The sequence below is a fragment of the Zonotrichia leucophrys genome, chromosome 5, assembly GCF_028769735.1.
Source record: "Zonotrichia leucophrys gambelii isolate GWCS_2022_RI chromosome 5, RI_Zleu_2.0, whole genome shotgun sequence".
Lineage (NCBI taxonomy): Eukaryota > Metazoa > Chordata > Aves > Passeriformes > Passerellidae > Zonotrichia > Zonotrichia leucophrys.
Window position 1 is genome coordinate 56,728,329 of NC_088175.1, and position 27,241 is coordinate 56,755,569.

The following is a 27,241-nucleotide window of genomic DNA, read 5'->3' on the forward strand; positions in this document are numbered from 1 at the left end:
CGGACCAATGGAGAAGCCGGGAGCTCGCCCTGAATGAAGCTCAAGTGGAGAACTTTGTTGAACCCCATTGTTGAGGCTGTCACTTTTGAAAGAGCCTCAGCGGGGCTGACCACTATAAAACGCACGGTCCATGAGGAAGGGGCGCAGAGAACTCCGCCAGGCTCGCTGGCCGGATCTTTACCGACCCAGGTTTGCAGGGCAGAAAACAAAAGGGAGCGAACGAGCGAGGCGGCGAGCGGCGCCCGCGATGATGTTCCCCGGCCTGCTCGCCCCCCCGGCCGTGTACCCCAGCCTGCTCCGGCCCACGCCCACCCTCACCGTGCCGCAGGCGCTGCAGTCGGCCTTCTCCAGCCATTCCAGCTTCCTGGTGGAAGATCTGATCCGCATCAGCAGGCCGGCCGGCTACCTGCCCAGGAGCGCCCCCGCGGCCGGCGTGTCCCCGCCGGGCTCGGCGGCCCGGACGGACGCGGGGACCCCGGAGCTGCCCGGCCCCACCGCCGGCCCCAGGAGGGGCTGCTCGCCGCAGCCTTCCCGCGGCGACTCCACCTTCCTCAAGTTCGGAGTCAATGCCATCCTGTCCTCCGCGCCCCGAGCCGGTAAGCGGGGACAGCCCGGGTGGCACCGGGGGCTGGGGACACCACCCCGGGGCGGGGGAGCGCGGGGACCGCGTTAGGAGAGCGGGGCGGGAGCCGGTGCCGAGCGGCGGAGCCGGTGCCGAGCTGTAGAGCCCCGCTGGGCTTGCAGAGCCCTCCGGCGTCAGCGCTCGGCTTTCCAGGGCGAGGGCAGCGCTGCCGGGGCCGGGACGGACGGGAGGAGCAGGCGGAGGGAGGGCTCCCAGAGCCTTGGGCTCCCAGAGCCGAGGGGTCCCAGAGCCAGGCCGTGTCTTCTGGCTGAGCCTGTCCTCACATTGTGTGGTGCCGCTTTGCTGGCAAAACCAGCAAAAGTGCCTCTTTCCCTCGGCCCTTCCAAGTTCGGTCTGATTCCTTTATTTTTTCTAAAAGTACCCAGCGCTGGTCTCCAGACCGAGCGACAGAACCCAACCTCGCCGTCGGTCGAATCCAAACCTTCCGATTAATTTGATTTTATTTATTTACTAGAAACCTCCCCTGCGTTGCTTCAGAGCGTCCCGCCAAAGACTTTCTCGTTCCCGTACTTTGAAGGATCCTTCCAGCCCTTCCTGCGATCCTCGTATTTCCCAGGTGGGTGTTGGCAGTGTCGCTGTGTGCGGGCACAGCGCGCTGCTTTGTGCCCGTGCCCGCGCTCCCCCCGCGGGGTTATGCCGCAGTTCAGAGGTTGGACGGAGTACAACATTCAAGCATCAGTCGCGCCAATTTGCTGCCCGATTTAGCACAGGCAGTGACTGCCTGACATTCCCTGCCCGCTCCCCCCGCTGCTCCGCAAATTAGCCGGGATTGTCACGGTCCCGGGGCGAGGCGGGTCCCGCTCCCTCCTTCCCTCCTTCCCTCCCTCCTTCCTTCTCTCCCTCTCCATCCCGCCCGGCCCGGGGATGTTTCAGCACCACGAGTTGCGGTCAGCTCCGCGCAGGGAGGGAGGGGAGAGGGAAGGGAAGGAAGAGGGACGGAGCCTCTCGGCGTCCCCCAAACCTCTCCGCGTTCCGGGCGGCTCCAGCGGGGCTCTGTGGCTGCCTCACCCTCTGCTCCATCGCCCTCTGCTCCATCACCCTGTGCTCCATCACCCTGTGCTCCACCACCTCCTCCACCTCTGCTCCATCACCCTCTGCTCCATCATACTCTGCTCCATCACAGTCTGGTCCATCACTCTCTGCTCCATCACCTCCACCGTGTCCTCACCCTCTGCTCCATCACCCTCTGCTCTATCACCTCTGCTTCACCACCCTCTGCTCCATCACAGTCTGCTCCATCACCCTCTGCTCCATCACCTCCTCCACCTCTCCTCCACTACCCTCTGCTCCACCACCCTCTCCTCCATCACAGTCTGGTCCATCAACCTCTGCTCCATCACCCTCTGCTCCATCACCTCCTCACCCTCTGCTCCATCACCCTCTGCTCCATCACCTCCTCTACCTCTGCTCCATCACCTCCTCACCCTCTGCTCCATCACCTCCTCACCCTCTGCTCCATCACCTCCTCCACCTACCAACCCTTCACTCCTCCGCCTTCCCAGTTACACCATCCAACAACACGGGGAAAGGAGAGAAAGCAAGGCCACGGAGCTGTGGTTGCTACAGCACCGAAATATTGTGATGCTCAGAGAACAATTTTTTTAATTTTTTTAATTTTTAAAATTTTAATCTAATTACACAAACAAGCAATGAATTTAAAAAGAAAACAGGGAAAGGGAGAGAGAGAGAAAAAAAATAACCCAAGCTCTTCTATTCATCCTCTGGATAATGGAATTTGCTTCCTTTCTCCAGCATGTGAATAGCCTAACAAAAACAACTTGAGCTTTATAAATAGCTTTTCATGTCCATTTAATGAAAATGATTTGGGGAAAGAGACGATTGTGCCATCAGTATTCTCCCGAGGAGCCTGGCATGCCGTTGTGTTTAGTTTGAAAGTGTAAATCTCTTTTGTTCCAATAATATATGGCGTTAGCTGCTTGTCCTCAGTCTTTTTCTGTTAGTTCATTACTACACAATTACCATTCACACTTCATTAGCATCTCTGTCTCTCTTGGGGAGGTTCCCCCCTCCTTTTTTTTTTAAGGCGAAACTCTGCCCTTTTTTATCATACTAATGCCATTGGGAACCAGGCAGTGTGCTAATTAGCTGCAACTTTTCATGTCTTCGAATTGAATTTTCCAACTTTGGAGCAGGGGGGAGGGAGAGAGAAGAGATTATTATAAAAAGATGAATACCAATTGATCAAAACTGCATCTGAAGAGGAGCGGTTTTGTTCGGAATCAGAAAAGTCCTCATTTTCATCTCCAGCATAATAAAGCATCTGAAATGATAAAAGCAGCTGGAAAAAAAAAAAAATCGAATGCTTCTGAGTGGGAGGGAGAGCTTTTTTATTATATCTCTGTCTTAGCCGGTACGCCTCGCTTTGCCTTTTCAGACCGGGGGAGCTTTGAATCTCCCAACAAAACCGGCCACCACTGCCCCGTGCTCTCCATGGAGCTCACAGACCTAATCCCGGCCACCACTGCCCCGTGCTCTCCATGGAGCTGACAGACCTAATCCCAGCACTGCCCCGTGCTCTCCATGGAGCTGACAGACCTAATCCCAGTCACCAGTGCCCCGTGTTCTCTGTGGAGCTGGCAGACCTAATCCCAGCACTGCCCCATGCTCTCCATGGAGCTGACAGACCTAATCCCAGCACTGCCCCGTGCTCTCCATGGAGCTGACAGACCTAATCCCAGCACTGCCCCATGCTCTCCATGGAGCTGACAGACCTAATCCTGGCCACCACTGCCCCGTGCTCTCCATGGAGCTGACAGACCTAATCCCAGCACTGCCCCGTGCTCTCCATGGGAGCTGGCAGACCTAATCCCAGCACTGCCCCGTGCTCTCCATGGAGCTGACAGACCTAATCCCAGCCACCACTGCCCCATGCTCTCCATGGGAGCTGACAGACCTAATCCCAGCACTGCCCCGTGTTCTCCATGGAGCTGACAGACCTAATCCCAGCCACCACTGCCTGAAAGGGGACGCTCGGATAAACCCAAAGCTTCTTTCCACGGCCCCGGGTCGATGAGGGCGGGCAGGGACGGTGAGGGTCTGTCCCCCCGGCTCAGTGTGTCCGTGTGTCCGTCCCGCAGCCGCCTCCGCCGTGGTGCCCATCCCTGGCACCTTCTCGTGGCCGCTGGCCGCCCGCGGCAAGCCCCGCCGGGGGATGCTGCGCCGCGCCGTCTTCTCGGACGTGCAGCGCAAGGCGCTCGAGAAGATGTTCCAGAAGCAGAAGTACATCAGCAAACCCGACAGGAAGAAGCTGGCGGCCAAGCTGGGCCTCAAGGACTCGCAGGTGAGAGGGAGGGCTGGGGATGGGCGGGCAGAGGGTGTGTGGGGAGACCCCACTGGCTGGGGCAGCTTGAGAGAAGCAGGGGAGGAGGGGATGGGAAGGGAGAAGGGGATGGGAAGCAGGCAGATGGGAGAAGGGGATGGGAAGGGAGAAGGGGATGGGAAGCAGGGAGATGGGAGAAGGGGATGGGAAGGGATGGGAAGGGAGAAGGGGATGGGAAGGGATGGGAAGGGAGAAGGGGATGGGAAGCAGGCAGATGGGAGAAGGGGATGGGAGCAGGGAGATGAGAGAAGGGGATGGGAAGGGAGAAGGGGATGGGAGCAGGGAGATGGGAGAAAGGGATGGGAAGGGAGAAGGGGATGGGAAGGGATGGGAAGGGAGAAGGGGATGGGAGAGAGGGGATGGGAAGGGAGAAGGGATGGAAGGGAGAGGGAGATGGGAGAAAGGGATGGGAAGGGATGGGAAGGGAGAAGGGGATGGGAGGAGGGAGATGGGAGAAGGGATGGGAAGGGAGAAGGGGATGGGAGCAGGAGATGGGAGAAGGGATGGGAAGGGAGAATGGGAGGATGGGAAGGGATGGGAAGGGAGAAGGGGATGGGAGCAGGGAGATGGGAGAAGGGAGGATGGGAAGGGAGAAGGGGATGGGAAGGGATGGGGAAGGGGAAGGGGATGGGAGAAGGGGATGGGAAGGGATGGGAAGGGAGAAAGGCAGGAAGCAGCCTGATGACAACATAGCAGGCAGAACAGCCAAAAATTGTGACCCACCAGCTGGCGTGAACAAGGACCATCCAGCTGATGCCACCTGAGCTCTCTCCCAGGCTCCTCCAAAGATCAGATTCTGTGGTTCCTGTTAGCCTTGTGCAGGGTTTTGAGGATGCAGCCAAAGCCACCTTTTCTGGTGCCCATTTCGCTGAACCATTTCACTTCCTTGCTGCTTTGTCCCCTAGGTGAAGATCTGGTTCCAGAACAGGAGGATGAAATGGAGGAACTCCAAAGAAAGAGAGCTCCTCTCCTCAGGTGGCTGCAGAGAACAGACCCTCCCCACCAAGTTCAACCCTCACCCAGACCTCAGTGATGTGGGCAAGAAGTGCTCGGGAGAGGAGGAGGAGGAGGAGGAGGAGGAGGCTGCCCCTGTGTGCCCGGCCAGCCCCCAGCACCCCCTGACCTACCACCCGTCCCCAGAACACCTGCACCTGAGGGACAGACTGGACTCCCAGATGTCTCCTTCTCCATCCCACTCCAGCAGCCCCAGCAAGCCCTCAGACTTCTCAGACTCAGAGGAGGAGGATGATGAAGGGGAGGAAGAAGAGGAGGAGATAACAGTATCTTAGATCACCCTACCATCACACGAGGACTCTGCAAAGATGTAAATAAACCAGAGTGCTATAAATTGAAGAGGTGCTGTCCCACCCCAATGTCCACATGCTGCTTCAGTGCAGGTTCTTTATCACAATAGCTGCAAGGCTTCCTTCTCACTGCTATTCCTCATTTGTTGCCCTGTGGAGAGGTTTTCATGTTCATGGTATCTGCCCAACTTTTCATTACTCTCTCTGCTCAGCAATCAATAATTTCTCATTTAGCAAAAAACAGACAACAGGCAGCTCCTGGCTGTACACCAGGGAGGAAAGGGAAATTTCCCTGTAGGAAAGGAAACTTCTTCCCCCAGATAAAAAAAATCATCAAAAATACAATATAGACAGCATGACAATTTCTGTTAGCTTTCAAGCGAATTTCCAGCTACTGTATTACTTCAGCTGCTGCTGAAGGCTTGTCTGATCTAGCAACACTTTCTTCCAAAATAAATAACCTAGAGGGACCCAGAGCAAGCTCTGCCTCCCTCCTCACCCCAAATGGCACCATGCTCGTGCAACAAATCCATCCCAATCCCTGGAACGACTTTGAAGGTACAATGCAAGCATGCCCTGTGTAATGGAGATCTTATATATTTATGATTTTCCTCTTAATTTATTCATCAATATTGTGTTCAAAGCACTGTCTAACCCACCTTCTTGCCTATGTTTGTGCTTATTTTCCACTTTGCTTCTCCTATCCGTGGTGTGGACAGAGGAAAGTGGATACATCTCTTTGATTTTTAACTGAACTTTGCTGTCTTTGCACAGCTTATATGAACTGTACACTATTTTGTACACTTACTCTGTATGGGTGTTTTATACCAAGGTTATTGTCAATGATTATAACAACGGCTCAACAATGCTTCTCTCTTTTATTTTAATTAAATGACAGCTAAACTACAGGTGAATGCAGCTGTGTAATTGTGTAACTTATAAAGAAACACTTTTATTTTGTATTTTACCATGTACAGACTCTAAATATGTATATATATTAAAGTGGATGATTGTCAAATAAAAAAAAAAAGAGTAGATTTCCAAATCTGATCATTTGGTAGTCTTACAGGGTAGAGAAACAGAATGAAAGAGATCAACTTAACTCTCCAGCCTCAGGTCCAGCTATAACTGTTACTGTAAAACCAGGCAAATCCTTAACCACCCACCTGCTGCTTGGTTTTACATTTTTGTGATACACTACAGAAATATCAGTGTTTTTCTGAAACAGAGATTTCATTACAACATTGCATTTATTTTCTGCCCCATGATCTTAATGCCTGCCATTCATAACTCACCAAAACAAGAGAAACAAATGCAGCAGATGTCCCCTGCCAACAAAACTTACTCTGCCCCCGCCAACACCAGCACATCCAGTGAGCATCAGGCTGTGGTTAAACGACTCATAAAGACAGAACTGATTCAATACACAGTTTGTTTCTAAATCCAGTGGCTGCTCCAGAGAACACAGATGCCCTCACACATACTGCAACGCTCCAGAAAGGAAGGAGATAAGAATATCTTGTTCCAAAACAAGAACAGGTATTGCTTGTACAAAACCCTCCAATTCATTGCTCAGCAGAAACTGATCTGATACCCTCTGCTCTTTGCATTTTCCCTGCACTAGAAATGCTGTCAGGAACAACTTTTGAAGATTGCTTCTTTCAGCATGAGGGCTATTACATCTTGCACTGCTCAACAAATAGGCTTAATAAATGAAAAATATCATGGAATTGCCATTTAACAGGGGAAAATCCTTACCCAAAATGTGACATTTATTAATTCTGTGGGAACCAGAAAAATAGAAACTTCCACAGACACAGAAGAGTTTAATTTGCAGCCTTAGGAGAAGCTTAGTTTGATATAAAAATACAATACACAGACATTAAGTAGAAAAATAATTAACTTATGTTTCTATAGTTGTAAGAATATACCTTAAGTACGTAAGAAACTGTTTAAGTGAGATGATGAGAAGTTTGTAGTGTAGTAATGTAATAATATGAAATAGGTTAGGAATTTAGAGGTTATAACAAAAGCATATGTGTAGATGTGAGACAGAATTCCATTAGGCAAAAGTATCCACAGTGCAGCAAAATTTAGTAAAAGTAGTAGGTTAGAAAAGCAAAATAAACCCTGCAGCAACTATATTAATTTAGAAAGTTGTATATTGTCTTATAACAAAGAATCTGTAACTACTCTTGAACTATAGCTGACGGCTTGCCCTTCTAAAATCTGCCAGCCTCTGAGACTGATGTTTATCTGAACAATAAATTGCTCTTAGCCCAAAAAAAAATCCCATCCCTCCATTAAAAGCAGTGTGACAATAATAAATCCTACACTTTATTTATTCTTTTCTCCTTTCAGAGTCTTTTTTTTTTAATAGCAAAAAACCATTGTGTGACTACTAAGCACAAACATTTGAGATTCAGGGATACCTTAATATGAAATTAAAGGGCTTGGTTTTGTTTACCAGCAGCTGTCAGACTGCATCTGTGGCTGCAGAAAAGGAGCCTCCTTCTGCAACACTTCCCTGTGAACACGGTCACAAACAGCCGGGCCGGATTTGGGACTGGAGGCTGGAGGTGTGGCACAAAGCGCGAGGCTGAGCGCTGTGCAATGGCACTGTCAGAAACCCCCTTGGGGCCGAGGGTCAGCGGCTCACACGGATCTGAGCTCCCCAGCTCGTTCCTTCCCCCGGCTCGGGTTTGTGTCCTGGCTCCTGTTCTGCGCTGGGTGGTGCTGCTCCATCGCAATCCCCATGAAAGGCATCGGGCTGCCAGCTCCGGGCTCTGGGCGTTCATTGCTGCCCCAGATGTGCAGGGCGTCTCTGCTGCGGCCCGTGCGGATGCAGAACGAGCCCGGACTCTTCACTGTTCGCTCTTGGGGCTGTTCATTCATTCTTATCTGTAAAATTTTCTTTCTGCCCAGCCGAGATCTGCTCAGCAGGGCAGCCACAGGCACTCTGTGTTGTCCTTTTATACTGCAAACTACGCATAGCATATTTACACTAAATTCCCAATACCCATCACCTGTGTTAGACAGTGCGCTTCCACTCTAGACCAATCCCAAAGTGCCAGCATCGCTGCAGAAAATGGAGAGCAAGAAGAAGAAGGAGAAAGGCTGGACATGCCCAGATTCCTCCATCTTGTCCCCATAACCTCCATACCAAAAATCCTAAAATCTACATTTTCACCCTGTGATCATTGCGTTATTACACCATTCAAACCTGTGTGACTTTCATGTCCTCATACAAAGCTGGTGACTTGCTCCAGGGGTCACAATCAATTCCCCGTGTTCTGGGGAGCGTGCCAGGGTCCTGGCAGCTCTGGACACCCGGAGGGAGGCACTGAGCTCCGACCATGAGAAGCCTTTCCTGCCTTCATGGAGAGGGAATGCTTCCCATAATGACATCAGTGGCACCCAGAGTTTTGGAAACTCTGGTAATCCCATGTGTAACACACTCCCACAACCACCTCTGCTGTAGGATATCAGAGCTCTGTTTAGAGACCCAGCAGCCCAGAGGCCTTGTGTGAATTTTCTTCCTTCTCAGAGACAAGAGGGCCATCTCCCAGGCTGGGGAATGATGGGGCAGAGAGGGGAACTTACCTTTGATGGTTGTGAGCTCAGGGCAGCAAATTCTCAACTATTTCATCCCTTAGGAAACCAGCTGGTTCTACATCTGTGCCTGCCAGCGTGGGAGAGTGGCTTTTGGACAGGGGGAGAACAGGAAATAAATCACTTTATTGGAGAGTCTGTGCTGCTGCTGCCTGCAGAGCTGTTGTTGACAGACCTGGAGAGTGTCCCTCTGCTCCAACAGCTTCTCCAGCAGTGTCCTGCACAAATGGGGAAGCTGGAAGTGTTTTCATGCAGCCACAGCCAGGCAGACAAGGCTCCTGCACACAGCCCTTTGCTGGGAGCAGGTTGAGTAAAAAATAAAATAAAATAAAATAAAATAAAATAAAATAAAATAAAATAAAATAAAAATAAAATAAAATAAAATAAAATAAAATAAAATAAAATAAAATAAAATAAAATAAAATAAAATAAAATAAAATAAAATAAAATAAAATAAAATAAAATAAAATAAAATAAAATAAGTAGCAGCAGTGTCCTGCACAACTGGGGAAGCTGGAAGTGTTTTCATCCAGCCACAGCCGGGCAGACAAGGCTCCTGCACACAGCCCTTTGCTGGGAGCAGGTTGAGTCAAAAATAAAATAAAAATAAAATAAAATAAAATAAAATAAAATAAGTAGCAGCAGTGTCCTGCACTAATGGGGAAGCTGGAAGTGTTTTCACCCAGCCACAGCCGGGCAGACAAGGCTCCTGCACACAGCCCTTTAGTGGGAGCAGGTTGAGTAAAAAATAAAATAAAATAAAATAAAATAAAATAAAATAAAATAAAATAAAATAAAATAAAATAAAATAAAATAAGTAGCAGCAGTGTCCTGCACTAATGGGGAAGCTGGAAGTGTTTTCATGCAGCCACAGCCAGGCAGACAAGGCTCCTGCACACAGCCCTTTAGTGGGAGCAGGTTGAGTAAAAAATAAAATAAAAATAAAATAAAATAAAATTAAATTAAATTAAATTAAATTTTTTAAAAATGAACCTCTTTTGAAGAACACTTGTCATCCAGGAAATAGCATTGCAATAACCTTGAAGAGGAGCACACGATGCAAGAGCTCAGTTCCAGGATGTTGCAGTGTGCTGCAGTCTCAGACTCCCCTGTGTCCCCGGTGAGCCAGCCGTCCCTGCCCCTTGTCCCCTTGCCGGGACGCTGTCAGTCAATGTGCACATTCCAGCGAGGCTGCCGTGCGCTTGGCAGGAGTTCAGGAGATGCCATTGGGGTGGCCAAGTGCCATTTTCGGCCGAGACCCTCCTCCTCCCAGCAGGCTGGTGCTCCCCTGTCCTTCCCTCCCCTCTCCCTGGCTTAAAGGGCCTTGGGCCCAGGAGCTCGGCATCTGCCAGGGCTGTTCCTGCCGTGCAGGTGTCCGTGCCCTTGGAACAAAGCTCTGGATTTTAACCCTCCGGCAGAATCCGTCTCCTTTCTCTTCACCAGGGGTAAAACCAAGCCTTCTCCAAGCCTGGGCTGGGTTTTTCCAGTGCCCGGCCGCGATTCCCGGCCGGCCGGAGGTGTCTCTGTGTAAAATACCACAGCAGTCCCCTCCGGCCAAGAAGCTGAGGCCAGAACAGCCCGGGCACGTTCCACCTGGAAATATTGGGATCCTATTCCAATTTTCTGGCGCCCAGCGTGACTTTGCTCTGGCCTGCAGCGCCAGAGGGAGCCTCAGTACCTCGGAAGGACTTTGGGCAGCAAAGCATCCACAGAAGAGCTTTGGCTGCATCGCTCTCAGCAGACTCTTTGGCTCTGGTCCCACAAGAGGTTTCTGCGCCCCTGGATGGAAAGTGCGGCTCCTTTGCGGTGCGCGGGATTTCCCGGGGAGGATGGGGGAGCCCCTGGTGCCCGGAGGGGCCCCGTTCCGTGAGGAGCCCCCCCCGCCTGGCTTTGCCTACAGCAGCTCCCGTTCCGGTGGGTGTCCCTGCTCCTTGGGGAGTCTGTGCCCACGGGTTCAGGGACCAATTCTGTGTACCCTGTAAGAGATAATGTGTCACCAAAGCCTGGCCTGACACACAAAGGGTCTCCAGGCCTGCCTGCAGCTGGAGCTGACAGCTGAGGGCACAGCTCTGTCACCCACAGCCCTGGGCTGCTGAAACCTCTTGGACACAATAAACTGCATTTTGGAGAGCTGCCTGGGGCCCTGCATCCCTCATTTTGGCTCTTATCAGTGAGGTTTGCCAAAACCCTTCCTGCCTGTCCCTCAGTGCCCGCTCTGGACATGCACGTGCTCCTTTCTGTGCCTGCCCCTGGCCCCCATGTCCCCTCTCTGTGTCCTGGGTGCCTCAGGTGTCCCGTGCACCTCCAGGTGCCAGCAGCACCCAGGGGAGCTGGGCCCCAAACTGGGGGCACCGAACTGGGCCAGGCACCCCCAGCCCCTCCAGCCACGAGCTGGAGCTGGGCAGGGCCAGGGTCCCAGACAATTCCCCACCTGTCAGGAAATGCCACAGCTTTGTCCCAGAAAGCAGAGAGTCCTGCAGCTTTGGTCCAGTAAAGGGAGAGGCACTGGGGAACGTGCCCAAGGGGGTTTTTCCTTTCCCTTTCTCCCTCCCTCTCCTGACTTTTCTCTCATTCTCTCCCTCTCTCTCCCCCCCAGTTTTTGCTCTCTTTCTCTCCCTCTCCTGTTTTTTTCCTCTTTCTTTCTCTCTCTCCCATTTTATTCTCTCTCTCTCCCTCTCCTGTTTTTTTCTCTCTCTCTGTCCCTCCCTCTCTCTCCCTTCTTCTCTCCCTCTCCTGGGTTTTTCTCTCTCTCCTTCTCTCTCCTGCTTTTTCCCTCTCCCTTTTTTTCTCTCTTTCTCTCCCTCCTTCCCTCATTTTTTTTTTCTCTCTTTTTCTCTCTCTCCCTCTCTTTCTCTTTCTCTCCCGTTTTTTTCTCTCTCTCATTCTCTGTCTTTTTCTTCCTTTCTCTCCCTCCCTCCCTTCTCTCATGGCTGCAGCCTCCTTTAATCCCAAACTCCCAAACCTTCCCAAACCACCTGCCCCATTTCCCCCCTGACCCTGTTATTTCACCCCAAAGTTCAGGAACCCAGCCTTGTGCAGAGCCCAGAGTGCCTGGGCTGTGTAACAAACCTGCCAAAGGCAGCAGAGACACCAGAGCCATCCCAGAGCCTCACACCCCAGCTTCACCCCTCAGACTGTCTGTGACACATCAGCTTTCCTCTCAGACTCTTCAGCTGCCTTTGCTTTTATTCCTTTACCACTGTACCATTTCTTTTTCACATTAATATGAAGCAATGTATTTCCCCATTGCCAGGGAAAGACAGCTTCAGTATGTTTATAATGCTCCTTTCTGATTCAGGCTTGGTTTCTACATTCTGCTTGGGGTTTTGCTAGATAATAAACAAAGTGGGCCTGATTCCCTGGGAAATAAAATGTCCAAAAGGGATTTAGTTCTGGCTTCCCATACTTGCTCATGAGAAGTTTCCTGAAGCAAACTGGTGTTTCAAACCCTGCTCCCAAAATGTATATTCATCTCTGAGATGAAAAGAAAAGATTCTGGAGCAAATAACCCACCACCATGGAGTTTGTGCAGCAAGGGATGTGTGCAGGGCCATGAAGCGCTGCCTGTGCAGGGATGGGCCTGCACCCATCAGGAAATGGAGTTTGTGCACCAAGGGATGTGTGCAGGGCCATGGAGCGCTGCCTGCCCAGCTCTGCCTCAGGGATTTCCTCTGCTGGGCTCCCCACAGCCAGCAGGGCTTGTGTGACACCCCAAACCCGTTTGCACATTTGGGAACCCTCCCCTGGCAGCAGGAAGCACTCAGGGATCCCATGGCAAACTGGCTGACCTCTGTGCCCCACTGCCTTCACGTGGCACTGCAGGCCAGTGCCATTCACACACACAGAGCCAGAACATCCCTGCAGCCCTGGGATGGCACAGAGCCACAGGGATGGCAGGGCTGGCACAGAAATGCTCTGGCTGTTCCTGTGCACTCCCGAGGAGGGTGAAGGTCAGGGGTTACTGCAGCCCCTGGAACGGTCCTTGCTGTCACCAGCTGGTCTTTTAAGGTCAGAAGAGTCAGCTCCATTTGGAGTTAGCCAGGGTCAGCTGCCAGGAGCCCTGGGGATGTTTGGCTGCTTGTGAGGACAGAATCCTGCAGTCCTGGAGATGTTTGTGAGGGGATGGACAATGCCCTGCAGCCCTGGAGATGTTTGGTCATTTCTGAGGGGATGGACAATGCCGTGCAGCCCTGGAGATGTTTGGTTATTTGTGAGGGGATGGACAATGCCCTGCAGCCCTGGAGATGTTTGTGAGGGGATGGGCAATGCCCTGCAGCCCTGGAGATGTTTGGTCGTTTCTGCGGGGATGGACAAAAAATGACCTAAAGTAACCCCTGGAAAAACCAAAAAATTCTCAAATGACCTACAGTAACCTTTGTGTCCTCAAACGACCCCTATGACCTGCAGTAACCCCGATTGTGACCTCAAATGACCTCTCATGACCCCTGTGACCTAAAGTAACCCTTAGTAGGGACTTCAATGACTTTAAATGACCTGTCCTGGTTTGAAAATAATCCCAAGTGTGCACTGGACTCAGGCATGGCCCTATAGGGCTGGACAGGCCCTGCTGACCCCTCCTTGGCTCCCCAGTTTCCAAAACATCTCCTGGGAATGGGAATCACACACACATCGAGACAAGACTTATTTAGGGCTTTATTTTGGTTTAATTAAGGGAGGAAAAGAAAAAAAAAGCACTTTGTCATTGTTGGGCTGTTCTACAGCCAGTTTTAGTTGTGATGAGGAATTGCTGATGGTGCAGGGCTGCTGTGGGGATTGGTTCCTGTTGTTCTTCAGCTCTCAGCAGTCCCACAGCAGAGGGCTCATCTGGGAGAGCAGGCAGGGCATCAGCTCTCTGATGGCTTCTGTCTGTGCAGCAGCAACCCCAAAAGTGCTGTCCTGTGGGGTCTGTGACACACTCACTGCTGTGCTGGGCTGTCCTTTGGGGTCTGTGACACACTCACTGCTGGGCTGGGCTGTCCATTGGAATCTGTGGCACACTCATTGCTGTGCTGGGCTGTCCTTGGGGGTCTGTGACACACTCACTGCTGGGCTGGGCTGTCCTTTGGGGTCTGTGACACACTCACTGCTGGGCTGTCCTTTGGGGTCTGTGGCACACTCACTGCTGTGCTGGGCTGTCCTTGGGGGTCTGTGACACACTCACTGCTGGGCTGGGCTGCCCTTTGGGATCTGTGGCACACTCACTGCTGGGCTGGGCTGTGCTGGGCTGTCCTTTGAGGTCTGTGGCACACTCACTGCTGGGCTGGGCTGTTCTTTGGGGTCTGTGGCACACTCACTGCTGGGCTGGGCTGTCCATTGGGGTCTGTGGCACACTCACTGCTGGGCTGGGCTGTCCTTTGGAGTCTGTGGCACACTCACTGCTGGGCTGTGCTGGGCATGCAGAGCCTCTGGGCAGCCACCACGGGCTGTTTGTGCCCCTCGCTCCCAGATAATTCACTCCAGCTGCTGGGACCCTCCTGTGAGCCCAGAAATGGGACTGGGATCCACTCCCACACACCTTGGTGGCATCAGGGTGCACTGAGTGCCAGTGTGCCCCACACAGAGCAGTCCCTCTGTGGGTCACACGTGCCAGGCCATGCACCCACACAGTCCAGGAGATCCAGCTCTCCTTCTCCCACACCTGGCTGGCAGCAGGGCCCCCTAACCCTGGCCAAGGTACAGCTGCTCTCCTCCTCTAAATGTGCTCCTGAGAGCAAGGAGTGGTTCTTCACGAGAGCCAGCCATGTTATCATTGCTGTACCCACAGCAGTTCTGTCCACGAGGGGCTGGGGCAGCATTGATGAGCTTCTTGTGGTGGGTGCTCCTCTTGTCAGCTCAGCTCCCCAGGCTGCTGAGGAGGAGGGGGGCTCCCATCCCATGTTGCTGAAAGAGAAAACAGAAATTACCTCGTGGGTTGGGGCAAAGGAGGCTCCATGGTGCACAGTGAGCTCAGGTGTGAGTGTGGAGGCTCAGAGCACATCCTGAGGGTGCTTCTGCGTGTGGGGCTAATGGGCACCAAGGGTTAAACACACAGAGTTTTTAAAAAAGGAGGGAAATGGGCCTTTCTTCGCTCCACCCTGGCCTCCAGCCCCCTGTCCTGAGCCCAGCCCCAGTGCCCAGCCACGCTCTGAGGGTGCCATGGGTTTGGTGGTGGATTTCACCTCAAGGTGCTCACCCAGCTCCACGGGAGCTTGGGAACACGTTGCACCATGCAGGGGCAATCCTGCTGGGAGCTCAGCAGCTCTCTGGGATGGATTGAGGTTCATGGTTTGTGTTGGGCAAAGGGATCCAGCCTGCCCTGCACAACGAGCTCAGTGCTGCGCTGCCCCCAAACCACTTGGTAAGCTTTGGGGTGAGGGTGTTCTGCATCTCGTCCTTCCCAGAGTGTTTTAGGGTAAAAACCGCCATTCCTCCCCAGTGCAATGCAGGGGGTCTGAGGGCTGAGGCAGCCACCTCACTGTGTGCCGGGTGACCCAGTGCCATCAGTGAAATGCCACCGGGGGACACTGTTTTCCTGTCACCCCATCCTGGCTGCTGGAATGCCCTGGGTGCTGCATAAGGGTGGGGCCCGGGGCCGGCTCTCAGAGAAGAGTTTTAAGGGACGGAGGAAAAAATGTTTGTTGGCTTTGCAGCCGGGAAGAGCAGCGCTTCCCGAGGAGGGGGTGTGGGCAGGCGGGACCAAGCTGAGGGCCAGGGAATTCCCGTTGTTCCTCACTGGCGCTTCCAATAAATCGCCCCTACGGGGCCTGATCACAGCGTGGCTCAGGGTTTCTTTGCCTGTTTGGGGTGTTCAGGGTCATTGTCCATCTCTAAGTGTGACACCAGCCCAGCACATTCTCTGTCACTGCCGGTGCACTGAACAACTTCCCACTGATTTTTTCTAATTTTTCAGGTCATTGTCACAATCACAAACAGCAGCTCAACCTGCCCTGCCGAGGCAGCAGGTCCTTGACCCACGGCAATCTCTCTAAAGGCTCAAACGGTCCCTTTATGGGACAGTGAAGATGTGTATCCTGAGCAGGAGAGGACACAGAATTCCCTTTCCCTGTTTCCCAAGCTGGGAATTGCTTTCTCCCCATGGGTAACTGGCAGGAACAAGGTTCCCTCTGCTGTCACTCCACCTTCAGCACCCTCATTTGTCACAGACACTCAGCTTTGTTTCAGGGACTCCCGTCAGACACCTGATGGCTGTGACCAGAAGCAATTCCCCAGGCGGTTTTAGCCCCGGGAGCAGCAGGAATGGCCAAGGACAGCTGCTGTCCCGGGACAAGGCGGCCGGGCTGCGGTTCCGTGCCCAGCCCCGTGCCCGCCCTGCAGAACGCGGGGTCGCTCTCTCCGCGCCGTCCCTGTGCCGGGACCGGGACAATGCCCCGGCTCGGGCAGGGCACGGCGCCCTCGGGTGCGGCCGGAGGGGACAGGGGCGCGCAGGGGCCGGGATCGGGACAATCCCCTGGCTCGGGCAGGGCACGGCACACAGGGCCGTGTGTGCTGCGGCGCCGCTGCCGGAGCCGCTGCTGAGCGGGACGGGTCTGTGCCGGCACTCGCGGCTCGCTGCGATCGCGCTCCGTGGAGCGAAACCCGCGCCGCGCTCCGGCTGCGGTGGGATGGGACGGGCTCCGCTCTCGGCAGGCAGCGGGACGGGGGTCCCTGTGCCACCCCACGGGCCCCACAGAGAAGCTGCTCCTGTGGCCGAGGAACAGCGGGGAAACTGAACAGTCCTGAGGGAAACCGACGGAAAAACAACTTTGGTTTGGGTTTGGACTTGACATTTTCCCCCTGGCCCCCACCTGATCCGGGTGTTTTGCCTTAGGGAACAGGAGACAGAAGGGGGAATGGGGCAACAGATAATTTGTTACCCCAAAAGGGACGAGCTTATTTCTGTTAATTCCCGAAACACCTGGAATGATTTGGGTCTGGGAAGCACCTGGGAGCCTCCCTGTGAATGCTGGGTGGGGCCGAGGTTATAAAAGGAGGAAAGGATGGAGGCAGGGGGGGTTCGGGGGGGAGAGGAGCAGCGCTGCCTTGGGGATTTGCATCTGGAAGCGGCCACCAGTTTCCTGCTGGGAATCCTGGAAAGAGAACTCGGTGAGAAATGCGAGTGCTGCAGCTGGAGCGCTGAGAGGGGAGAGTCTGCAGGGAATGTGTCTGGTGAGTCTCCTCATGCCTGTGAAAAATGCGTGTATTTTATGATTGGCTTTTGGCAAATATTAAAATGAATATTATACGTGTTGTGTTAGAAAGCAATGCTGTATTAATTCTCTTAAGTACTGTGTTAAATATAGTTTTAGGTTATAAAAATTGTTAAAATAGAAACTATGCTATGTAAGTTGCTTTGTTTAACAGAAAGGGCTTTCAGGGATATAGCAGCCACAGGACACCTGAATCTTTCAGAGAAAGGGAATTTATTGCTCCCTAATCAGAAGAGATTAACTTCCCGCCTTGGAGGCCCTGTTAGGATTAGAAGGAAGAAGTTGACACTGACCAGACAGAATCCTGTGTTTGAATTCAATTAATGCATCATGGATGGAGGTGTATGAATATGCAACGGGCCATTGTTCTTAAGGGCTAATCCTTTGTTAACGTGGGTCCTTTTTCGGGCTCGTGCTGCCCAGAAAGGGTACCCGGACGTCCATAACTCTGTGTCTCTATTGTCTCATATTGTCTTAATTCAATTTGTCCAAATTATTATTACTCTAATTGTGTTACTATTTTTAACCATTTTGTTACTATTAAACTTTTAAAAATTTTAAAAACAAGTGATTGGCGTTTATCACATGCCCCATATCTGATGCTGGGCTGGCACCAAGCCACCTCATTCTCATTTAAACTCTCTTGAAAGGCACTTAAATTACAAACTGGGCTACAGAATGCACGTGGGAAGCTTTGTGTCCCTAAGGGAATGCTCCGGGGATGTGCAGCCTCTGACCTGCACAAATAACTCCTGCTCCCACAGAAACCTGCTGGCTGTAGGGCAGGAGTGGCAGCAAAGCGGCAGCTCCAGTGCCACCCCAATAAGTGACTGTCCTTGGGGCTCTCGGGGCCGGGAGGGAATGCTGTCCCTGCCCCTGGGGGAAAGCAGGAGCAGGATCAGCGCTGCAGCTGGGTCTGCTCCTGCTCTCTGTCTCCAGGGTGCCCTGGAGGGCTCTGGCTCGGGATAATCTGTGTGTGAGAGCTTCCCGTGGCTGTGCCCAACCCCTCTGGGACAGAATGTGCCCCAAAGCTCCATTAACCCTTTCTCTGTGTGTGTGAGAGCTTCCCGTGCCTGTGCCCAACCCCTCTGGGACAGAACGTGCCCCAAAGCTCCATTAACCCTTTCTGTGTGTGAGAGCTTCCCGTGCTTGTGCCAACCCTCTGGGACAGAATGTGCCCAACAGCTCCATTAACCCTTTCTGTGTGTGAGAGCTTCCCGTGCCTGTGCCCAACCCCTCTGGGACAGAACGTGCCCCAAAGCTCCATTAACCCTTTCCCTTCTGCTGGCAGGGCAGCGTGTGAGCCCAGGCCATCCTCCCTGGAGCAGGGACAGCCGAGGATGAGCCGCAGGGATTCAGCCATCAGAGCAGGTGAGGATGGATCTCTTTGTGCTTGGCAATTGCTTTGCTGTTTAATGTCACACTGCAGTGCCCTCCAGCCCCTGTGCCCTGCAGCAGCACCCACAGCCCCTGGGCTGGGCAGGGAACAGCTCTGGGAGGGAAATGGATGTGCAGGAAATTTCCAGAGTTTGACAGAAGGCTCACATAGTGTGGATCTGTATGGAAATTCTGAGATAAGAAATGCTGACTTAGAAATGCCACGGAATAGGATAGACATTGCTGAGAGAGAACTGGGCTAGAAACAAGTTTTAAAGGATGGTTTGTAAATAAGACTGGATACCTGAGAGAAATAGAACTGTGAAGGATGCATTGTAATAAGATTCAGGAGGGGTAATTTTAGATGTTTGGCTTTAAGGCACTTACAGCATGGTGTGGCAGAAGCTGATAGGCCAAGAAACACTTACAGTGTATTGGAATTAGGAAATAGTCGGCTGCTGATTGTGATGGTGTGAATTCTAACATCTGTATTGTCTCACCCTTCACATGAGACTGAAAATGGAATCAAAGTTTTTAAAATGCCTCTCAGCTGCCCCATGTCTGGGTCAGAAAAGAGCATAATCTGATAAACTGGTGCTTTGTGGAGGAAGATTTATCAGATTGCTTCCAACCTTCTCTGGGGGTTTTGTGCCAAAGGGGCTCTGACCCCAGAGCCACACAGGGTGTCTGTGCCTGCATCAATGTCAGTGCCATTTGCCAAGTGTGACAGGACAGCAGAAACACCCTGGGTTTGTTGGGCCAGAGATGGAACATGGAGGTGTCTGTGCCAGCAGGGTGTGAGTGCTGCCAGCCTGGGCTGTGGTGCCTCTGTCCCTCAGCAGCCAGGGCAGGGAGGGAAGTGCAGGTGAGGCAATTTTGGCTGTTTCAGATTGCTTGGTGCAGGCCTGGCAGCACTGGAAGAACAGCTTTCCTCCTCCTTTCTGTCCATCCCTGGGCAGAACATTGAGGTGATGCTGCACTGAGCCCTCTCTTTTGTGGTTGTTGTTTGGTTGGTTTGTTTGGGGTTTTTCTGTTTTTAATGTATTTCTAAGTGGTGCAGTGAGGAGCAAGGTGCTGGTTACATGGTTTCTGACTGACACATCACAGGAATGGGCACAGGTGAGTGCATGTGCTTCCTGGCACAGCCAGTGTGCCATCCTGAGTGAGGGTTTCCAGCCCCAGCTGCCCGTGCACAGCTCCTCACTGCTCAGGCACTGTGAGCAGCTCCCTCCTTTCCTGGGCACATCCCTGCAGTGGGAGCAGAGTCCCCTGACCCTGCAGGAATTCCCTGCTCCTCTGGAGAGGGGTGAGGCCAAAGCTTGGGGGCAAAGGACAACAGCCAAACCAGGGCCATTGTGGCCCTGATGCATCCAGGACAGCGTGTTTGCCTTGTTCCCAGCACTGGTGAGTCTAAACAAGATTTATTTTTGACAAGATTGCCTGTTCCCTCACTTCTCCAGCTCTCCCCCACACCTGGCTCTGCAGCTGTAGCTCCCCTTGCCCTGGCTGTGGCTGATAAAATATTATTTTTGTAGCAGCAATCCATTCTTTTAAAGAGCACAAAGAGCGTACAATGCAGAAGAGACTTTGGGAAATCCATCCAAATAAGGGACTCTGCCCTCCTGCTGTTCCTGTAGCTCTCCTTCCTGCTTTCACCTGGGCTGGAAGGATGGTTTATCATATGAAATTTATCATATGAAAGTGGTGTTACTGAATTTGTCCAGAAGGTCTGATTACAGACACTCATTTTCTGACAGAAAGCATTTTCCCTTTCCCCTGCTGTTCCCAGGTGCTGCCCAGGCTGTCTCTCTGTGCTCCCAGAGGAAGGGCAGCCCCTGCCTGGCCTGCCCAGCCCAGCTGGATGGGACAGGGCTGTGTGGCCTGGCAGGGCAGGGACAGCTGGCTGTGCTCTGGAGTGCCCTGGAACCTTCCCCTGGCAGCGTTGGAGGGGTTTCTCTTTGGGATTGCTTGTGAGGCACCATCCCTTTGTACAAAGCCCAGAGGTAAAGGACTGACAAGTGAGATGTGAGATAAAAATGGTTCTATTAAAATTAGGCAAAGAATGCAATAAGAAAAATGAGCTTCCTTATAATGTCTGAAATAGCTAGGAATAAAAATGCTGGAAAAGGGCACTTTTATGTTTGAATTGGTGTCACCTCTCATGGATAAAACCCCTTGTTAGCCAGCAGAGCACAAGTGTGAAAACTGGCTCCTTTGACTTCCACAGTGGAATTTTCTTTTCCTCCTCTCTTTCAGGCCAGGAAAAATCCCCAAACTCCTCCCAGCTTTGCCAGAACCTTTGGTGTTTGAGCAGCCCCAGCCCTGCTGTGCCCTGCTGTGGGTGAGTCAGAGGCAGCCAGGGCTCCTCCTGCCCTCTCTGCCTGGGGATGCCATTGCTGCCAGCCCAGCCTGGCACTGCTCACAGGGCAGGGTGAGGGAAGGACCAGGGTCTGACTCCATGGTTCACAGGGCTCATTTATTATTTTATTATCGATATTACATTAAAACTACACTAAAAGAATAGAAGGAAAGGATTTCATCAGAAGGCTGGCTAAGAATAGAAAGAGAAAGAATGATAACAAAGGCTTGTGGCTCAGACAGAGAGTCCAAGCCAGCTGACTGTGATTGGCCATTAATTAGAAATAACTCTATAAGACCAATCCCAGATGCACCTGTTGCATTCCACAGCAGCAGATAACCATTGTTCACATTTTGTTTGAGGCCTCTCAGCTTCTCAGGAGGCAATGTATAACTTTCTAACCCCTACTTACAGCCATAGAAACATCATTATTTTATGTATTATTTTTCTGTTCATGCCTGTGTATTGTATTTTTACATCAATCCAAGCTTCTTCCCAGGCTGCAGATCAAATCTTTGGGTGTCTCTGGAAGTTTCTGGTTTTCCAATTCCCACGTCTCCCCTCTCTCTGTATTAAAAAAAAATTATTAATAGATTTGTTAAGTATTGGTTGTATATATTAATGTAAATAAGATATTAGTAGTAGTAGTATTATAATAATTAAAATGTATTTAAAATTTTGTTATATTTGTTAATTATGGTGTTAAATTTTATTTATTAAATTTTTAGTTAGGTTTTATTATTTATTCTTACTTTTGATATTTTTCAAAGTCGTATATTTTTATAAATAGATTTTGAGTTATTAGATAAATTTATAGAATATATTTCATTAGATTTTTATATTTGTTTGTGTGTTAATGAAAGAAAATTTATTGTTGCTTTGTTTTGTAAAACTGTGTGTTTAATATTTTGATATCTGTTAAAAGGTTATTTCATGTAAAGGATGTAGAGTTAGATTGCTTATTTAGATAATATTTTAACTTATTTAATCATTTTAGTGTTGTTGAAGTCATAGGTGGCATAAAAAGTGATGTGTTTTTCTAAGTTTCAAGGTTTAAAATTATTTTTATATTTAGATTAGTATTGATGGATAAATGATTTTTTCATGTTATATATAGGTAATTATTTTTATATTAAGAGTTAATAATGTACTTGGTTTTCATAATATGGATTATTTATAATTGGTATATTGATTAGGTAAGTAAAGAATGGATTTTTTGGAGTAGTGATAGATAAATACAAAGTATTTAAACTTAAAACTTAAGTTGAAGGTATTTAAATGTTTGGTTTAGGTTGGTTAATTGGTAAAGTTGTATAATTAAAAGTAAATAAACTAAGTAGAGGCATAACACTTGATGGAATTCTATATTTTTAAGTTATTATTTACTAAGAATTTTATACTACTGATTTTTATATTTATAAAGAAACCTAAAGTTTATAGTTTTTGGTGGGTGTAATACTAGATGCTAGGTGTGAGTTGGATTTTTTGTGTAATTTACATTTGTACTTACCTTATCTAATTTTGTTTTTTAGTGCTGGAGTGGTCAGTGTGGTTTTTGTGTGATGTGGTTTTATGATTTTTATTGAAATTTACCTGGGTTTTTGTACTTGTTGAGATGTAAGTAAACTTCCTGTTTTCATATGAGAAATAAACTATTGATACATTTTGGTTTATAAAATTGCATAGAGATGAGTAAGATACTTATTTAAGATGTTATTATTATATTTTTTTGTTATAAGTATGAAGAAATATTAGATTAAAATAATGTATGCAGTAAAGGAAAAATTAAATTAATTAGGAATGATTTAGGTTATATGTATAATTAGTAACATGTGAAATGATATATTTATTAAGTAATAAAATACTGTATATTATATTAGAGTTTGTAATGGTTGATAAATTTTAAATTAGCAGAAGGTTACATAATTGTTAAAATTAGTTTTAGTTGTTATATTGATAAAGTAAAATTGTTAAGTTAATTATTTGAATTTTATTTTTGATGCAGCAAATATTTGGGGTTGTTGTTAATTATTTTATTTCAGTACAGCCAGGGTTTGATTATAGTTTAAATTGTAATTGGTGGATGTTACTAAATACATTTTTATATAAGGTTTTTAAAAATAGTAGTTATCAGTAAAAATTTTAGGATTAAAGATTAATTAAATTATTTCATAATTTGGGTTTTGAAAGTATTTTTAGAATAGAGATGTTTTGAATACAGTAAATTTGTTTTTTAAAGTGGTTATAGACAGGATTGTGAATTTGGATTTGGATATTGAGAGTGTGAGGGGGCAGGAAATGTGGTTGTAGGAGAGGCTGAATACTTAGTATGAAACTTAGAAAAAGAAATTAATGTTGTAGTTGGATTTTTCATGGAAGTGTTTTTGTGATAATAACTGAGGAAAGTTATAAAATTAATAGTTTGGAGGAGGTTTTTAATAAAGTTTAATTTTTTTTAAACTTTGAAAAATATTTAAAATGATGAGATAATATTAGGTTAAATGACAAAGTTAGTGTAGAGATTAGTTAGGGAGTTAACTTGGTTTCAGAGATGTATAAGTAGGTAGAGAATAAAAAAGTGGGATTTTGAAATTATGTGGTTTTGGTAATTCTATAAAGAGATGGTAAAGTATGTGAATGTAAGTTGTAAATATTCTAATAATATTTTATAAATAATGTTTATAATAAATTAATAATTTTCTATAATTAGTCTATTAGTAGTAAGTGTTTGGAGAAGTTAAGATAACTTTTAAAAAATATTTATATATTAGGGAAATAAAGTAAAAATTTTAAAATAGCATCATTAATAGTAATTGCTTTTTTTTGTGTTATTTATAAAAGATAAAAACTAGAGATTGTAATGAAGAATAGAATTTTTTATTAAATGGATGATGTAATAAACCGTATTTTTTACTTATGAATAGGTGCTTGTTATTGTTTTATTTTAATTGTTTTAATTTTGTTTTACTTTTTAAAGAAAAATACCTATATACTGTATAGTTTAGATAAATGATTTTTAATAAATTTTAGGATAAGTTTCCTTAAATAAGATGTAGAATTAATTAATTCTGATAGTAAGGAATAATAAACCTAATTTTAATAGATCATTACAGTGATAAAGTGAAATTTAAGACTATTTAGACTTAAATGTAGTAAAGTTTAATATTGTTTGATTTTATTAATTCTTGAGTTATTTAAGGTTGTTATTTATAAATATTGAAGTTTTTAAAATGTTTTGGGGAAACTTTAGATTGTTGGGTTACTATTACTACCTATATCTTTACATGGTGGTTTTATTTATTGGGAGCTATGTTTCTTGGTAAAAGATTTTTGTTTATGTTCTATTTAGAATAGTACTCATTTGTATAGTGGGGTTTTTTTGTATTTAGGATATTGATTAGATTATTCTATAGTTTTTGTGGGCTTTGAGTAATATTTACTTATCAGGTTTTTGATATTTGAAGATTTTTTAATGGTTTTTGTTACTTTTTAAAGAGTTTTTGATTTAGAATTTGAAGAGTATTTGGTGTTTGGAGGAAATAAATTTGGAGTTATTTTTTGATATGGTTCAGTTGTATTTTTAATGTTAATAAGGTCTACTTTTGGTACATTGGTTTGATTTTTTTGTTTGGTTATGGGGAGGGTCTCTTGTGTAAGCCTGAGACTGGTATTAGAACTTTTTGTCTAATGTTTTATGGTCTGTTAAGGAAGAGGTGTTATTTTAAGATTTATAAAATATACTGAGAATTAGTTAAAATCAAGGAAGAAACATTATGGTAATAGAAGGGTGTTGCGTTTAAAGAGTTCTAAATCGTTTTTAATAACTTGAAACAAGGTGAGCTTCATGTACTTTTTCTGCCCCCATAAATGGCATGACCTGTGCCCACTATTTACAATCCACCCAAACAAAATCAAGAGCAAATGTTGGCTGGGTTCTAAGAACCCGAAATAACTTAGAAGCAAAATAAATCACAGTTTTCTTTTTTTCCTTGCAGATGCTGGACTTACCTCTGTGGATGTGTGCTGAGCTCTCACTGCAGGAACCCATCAGGCCTCGGTGGCTGTGAGTTCGTGTTCTTCTCACTGGGGAGTTGGAATTAATTAATTAATTGCAGAATTAATTAAGTTAATGACCCCTTTGCCCTTTTGTGCCCCGCTGTGTGGGACAGGGGCAGAGAGAGCAAGCAGAGGAGCGGCCGGGGCTGGAGAGGGGCAGAGAAAGGCAGAGGGACCTCCCTGGTGTCCCCAGGGCACTGTGGGGAGCAGAAGGGACACCGTGAGGGCAAGGGCAGGCGGGGAGGGGACAGCTTGGGGCCAAACCCGGGTTCACCTGCAGGGAAATGAGTCAGGATGGTTTGGAGGGAAGAGCTGAGGGGATGAGTCCGCCCAGCTCGGCCCAAGTGGGAGCAGAGGTGAAGGCCAATCCAAAGCCAGCCCTGCTCAACCTCTGAGTCCCAGAATAAATCCTACAAACTGAGGGACTAAAAATACATAAAAATAGAACCAGGAGCAAGCCAGAAGGCTCCTGGGAATCCCATTACAGTGTTGTCACAGCCTTTTTAACAGATTTTTCATTACAACGCCGCATTTCCCTGTTGGGATCGTTCACTCTGTGGGCTGTGGGGTTTTTGGGTCTGAGCTCCCTCACGGCGGCCCTGACGCCCTCAGGAGCGGGGAGGGAAAGCAGAGTCAGGGCTGCTGGCAGGGCAGGGGGTTCTACCCCAGAGCAGATCCAGCAGCTGCCCCCAGCCTGGCCAGGAGGGATCTGCTCTGGCTCCTGCAGGGAAGGAATGTGTCCAGCTGATTCAGGTGACATTCCAGCGGCCTCACCTCCCGATTCAGCCGGCATTGCAGCGGCCTCATCTCCCGATTCAGGTGACATTGTAGCGTCCTCATCTCCCGATTCAGGTGACATTGCAGCGGCCTCATCTCCCGATTCAGGTGACATTGCGGCGGCCTCATCTCCCGATTCAGCCGGCATTGCAGCGGCCTCACCTCCCGATTCAGGTGACATTGCAGCGACCTCATCTCCCGATCCAGGTGACATTGTAGCGTCCTCATCTCCCGATTCAGGTGACATTGCAGCGACCTCATCTTCCGGCACTTCCCCATGCCCGCTTCCGCCCCTCCTGCTCCCAGCTCCTGCCCGTTCTGAGGGGAATTTGTCCCACCAGCTGCTACTCTGGAACTTAGATTGTCCCCCTGGGAAATGCTGGCTTCTGGGATTTAGATTATTGCTTGTATTTGACTGCTGAAATTTCCCAGCCCAGGGGTTTCAGCTGACAGGCCAGCACAAAGATTGTTCTCTATGTGGTGCCTAGATTTGGGGTTTGCTATCAGCTTTGCTAGTTCAGGTGAGTTGTACCCACAGCCCCACATTCCCTGATGAATTCCTGCTGGAATAACCTGACAGCGCCTCATGGAGAGTGGAAATTCCCATGCAGAGGTACCACTTTTGCACCAGCTGTGTCAGGAGCCAGCAGAGGTTCCAGGGAAGTTCAGTGAGATCAGAACAAGGACAGTCTATATTCTATAGAACTTGCTGTTTAAAATCCTCATCCCCCATCTCCCCTGATGTCCCTGGGGTCACTTGGCAGAGTTCCCTGGAACCCAGCTGATTTCACCCCCCAACCCTGGAGCTCGGGCTCCAGTTGATGTTTTAAAGCAGGACAAGGCAGTGGCTGGATGCACTCCCAGCCTGTGCTGAGGCAGCACACCTCTCCCTGCAGAAGCCCAGCTCCTTTCAGAGCCTCAGCAGCAGCCTCTGCACATTTTTTCCCCTCAGGAAAAGGGATGCTCATCCCTGCCTTCAGCACACATCCAATGGGACCCACCTGCAAAAGCTTTCCTTCACTTCTGCACTTCCAGCTGGCTCCCTGGGAAGTTCCAAACTTCATCCTGCTTGAACCTCTGATTTTGAGGCATCTCCAAAGTATACTGATTGGGATTCAATATCTGTGAGGGAAGATGGCTTTGGCTTTAGCGCTGCTGAGACAATATGGCCTCAGGCTGGAAAGGAGAGAGGAGATTTGGGGTGGCTGAGACATACCTGGGAGCTGTGGGAGGTCAGAAACGGGAACTGCTGTCTGAGCCCCTCTGCAAACGGTCTGTGCCTCCATTCCAGGTAATGCCAGCTGCTCCTTGGGGTCCTTCTGGGCTGTCGGTGGTGTCTGTCCGGGCTGAGGTATCTCCGTGTGCCTGTTCAGAGCAGCCCCTGGCTGAGGGGCCGCAGGCAGCGCTTTAGCCGTGTCTGTGCCAGCGCTGTCCCGGTACCCACACCGGGACGTGTGTTCGGCACGCTGCAGGCACAGCTCCTCCTGCAGATCCCTAGGACGCGAGGGCTGCCAGCCCTTCGGGGGCTTCTGGCCTCCTCCAGGCCCACACCGGGTACAGCCGCAGCGGGAGCAGCAGCCCCAGTCC

General features: G+C 49.0%; 1 protein-coding gene and 1 long non-coding RNA gene across 2 annotated transcripts; one reads left to right on the plus strand and one right to left on the minus strand.

The window, feature by feature from the left end:
- Positions 1–247: 247 nt before the first annotated feature.
- Positions 248–5,272, plus strand: DBX1 (developing brain homeobox 1). Its single transcript, XM_064716043.1, has 4 exons — positions 248–596; positions 1,098–1,199; positions 3,742–3,944; positions 4,889–5,272. Exons 1-4 carry the CDS (start codon positions 248–250, stop codon positions 5,270–5,272), a joined length of 1,038 nt encoding a protein of 345 aa, XP_064572113.1.
- A 15,675-nt stretch (positions 5,273–20,947) lies between these two features.
- On the minus strand, positions 20,948–26,779 carry LOC135449157 (uncharacterized). Its single transcript, XR_010440665.1, has 4 exons — positions 26,656–26,779; positions 25,652–25,972; positions 24,830–24,904; positions 20,948–21,388 (listed from the first exon to the last, which is right to left on the minus strand). It is a non-coding gene; the product is annotated as an uncharacterized LOC135449157 (long non-coding RNA).
- Positions 26,780–27,241: the final 462 nt, after the last annotated feature.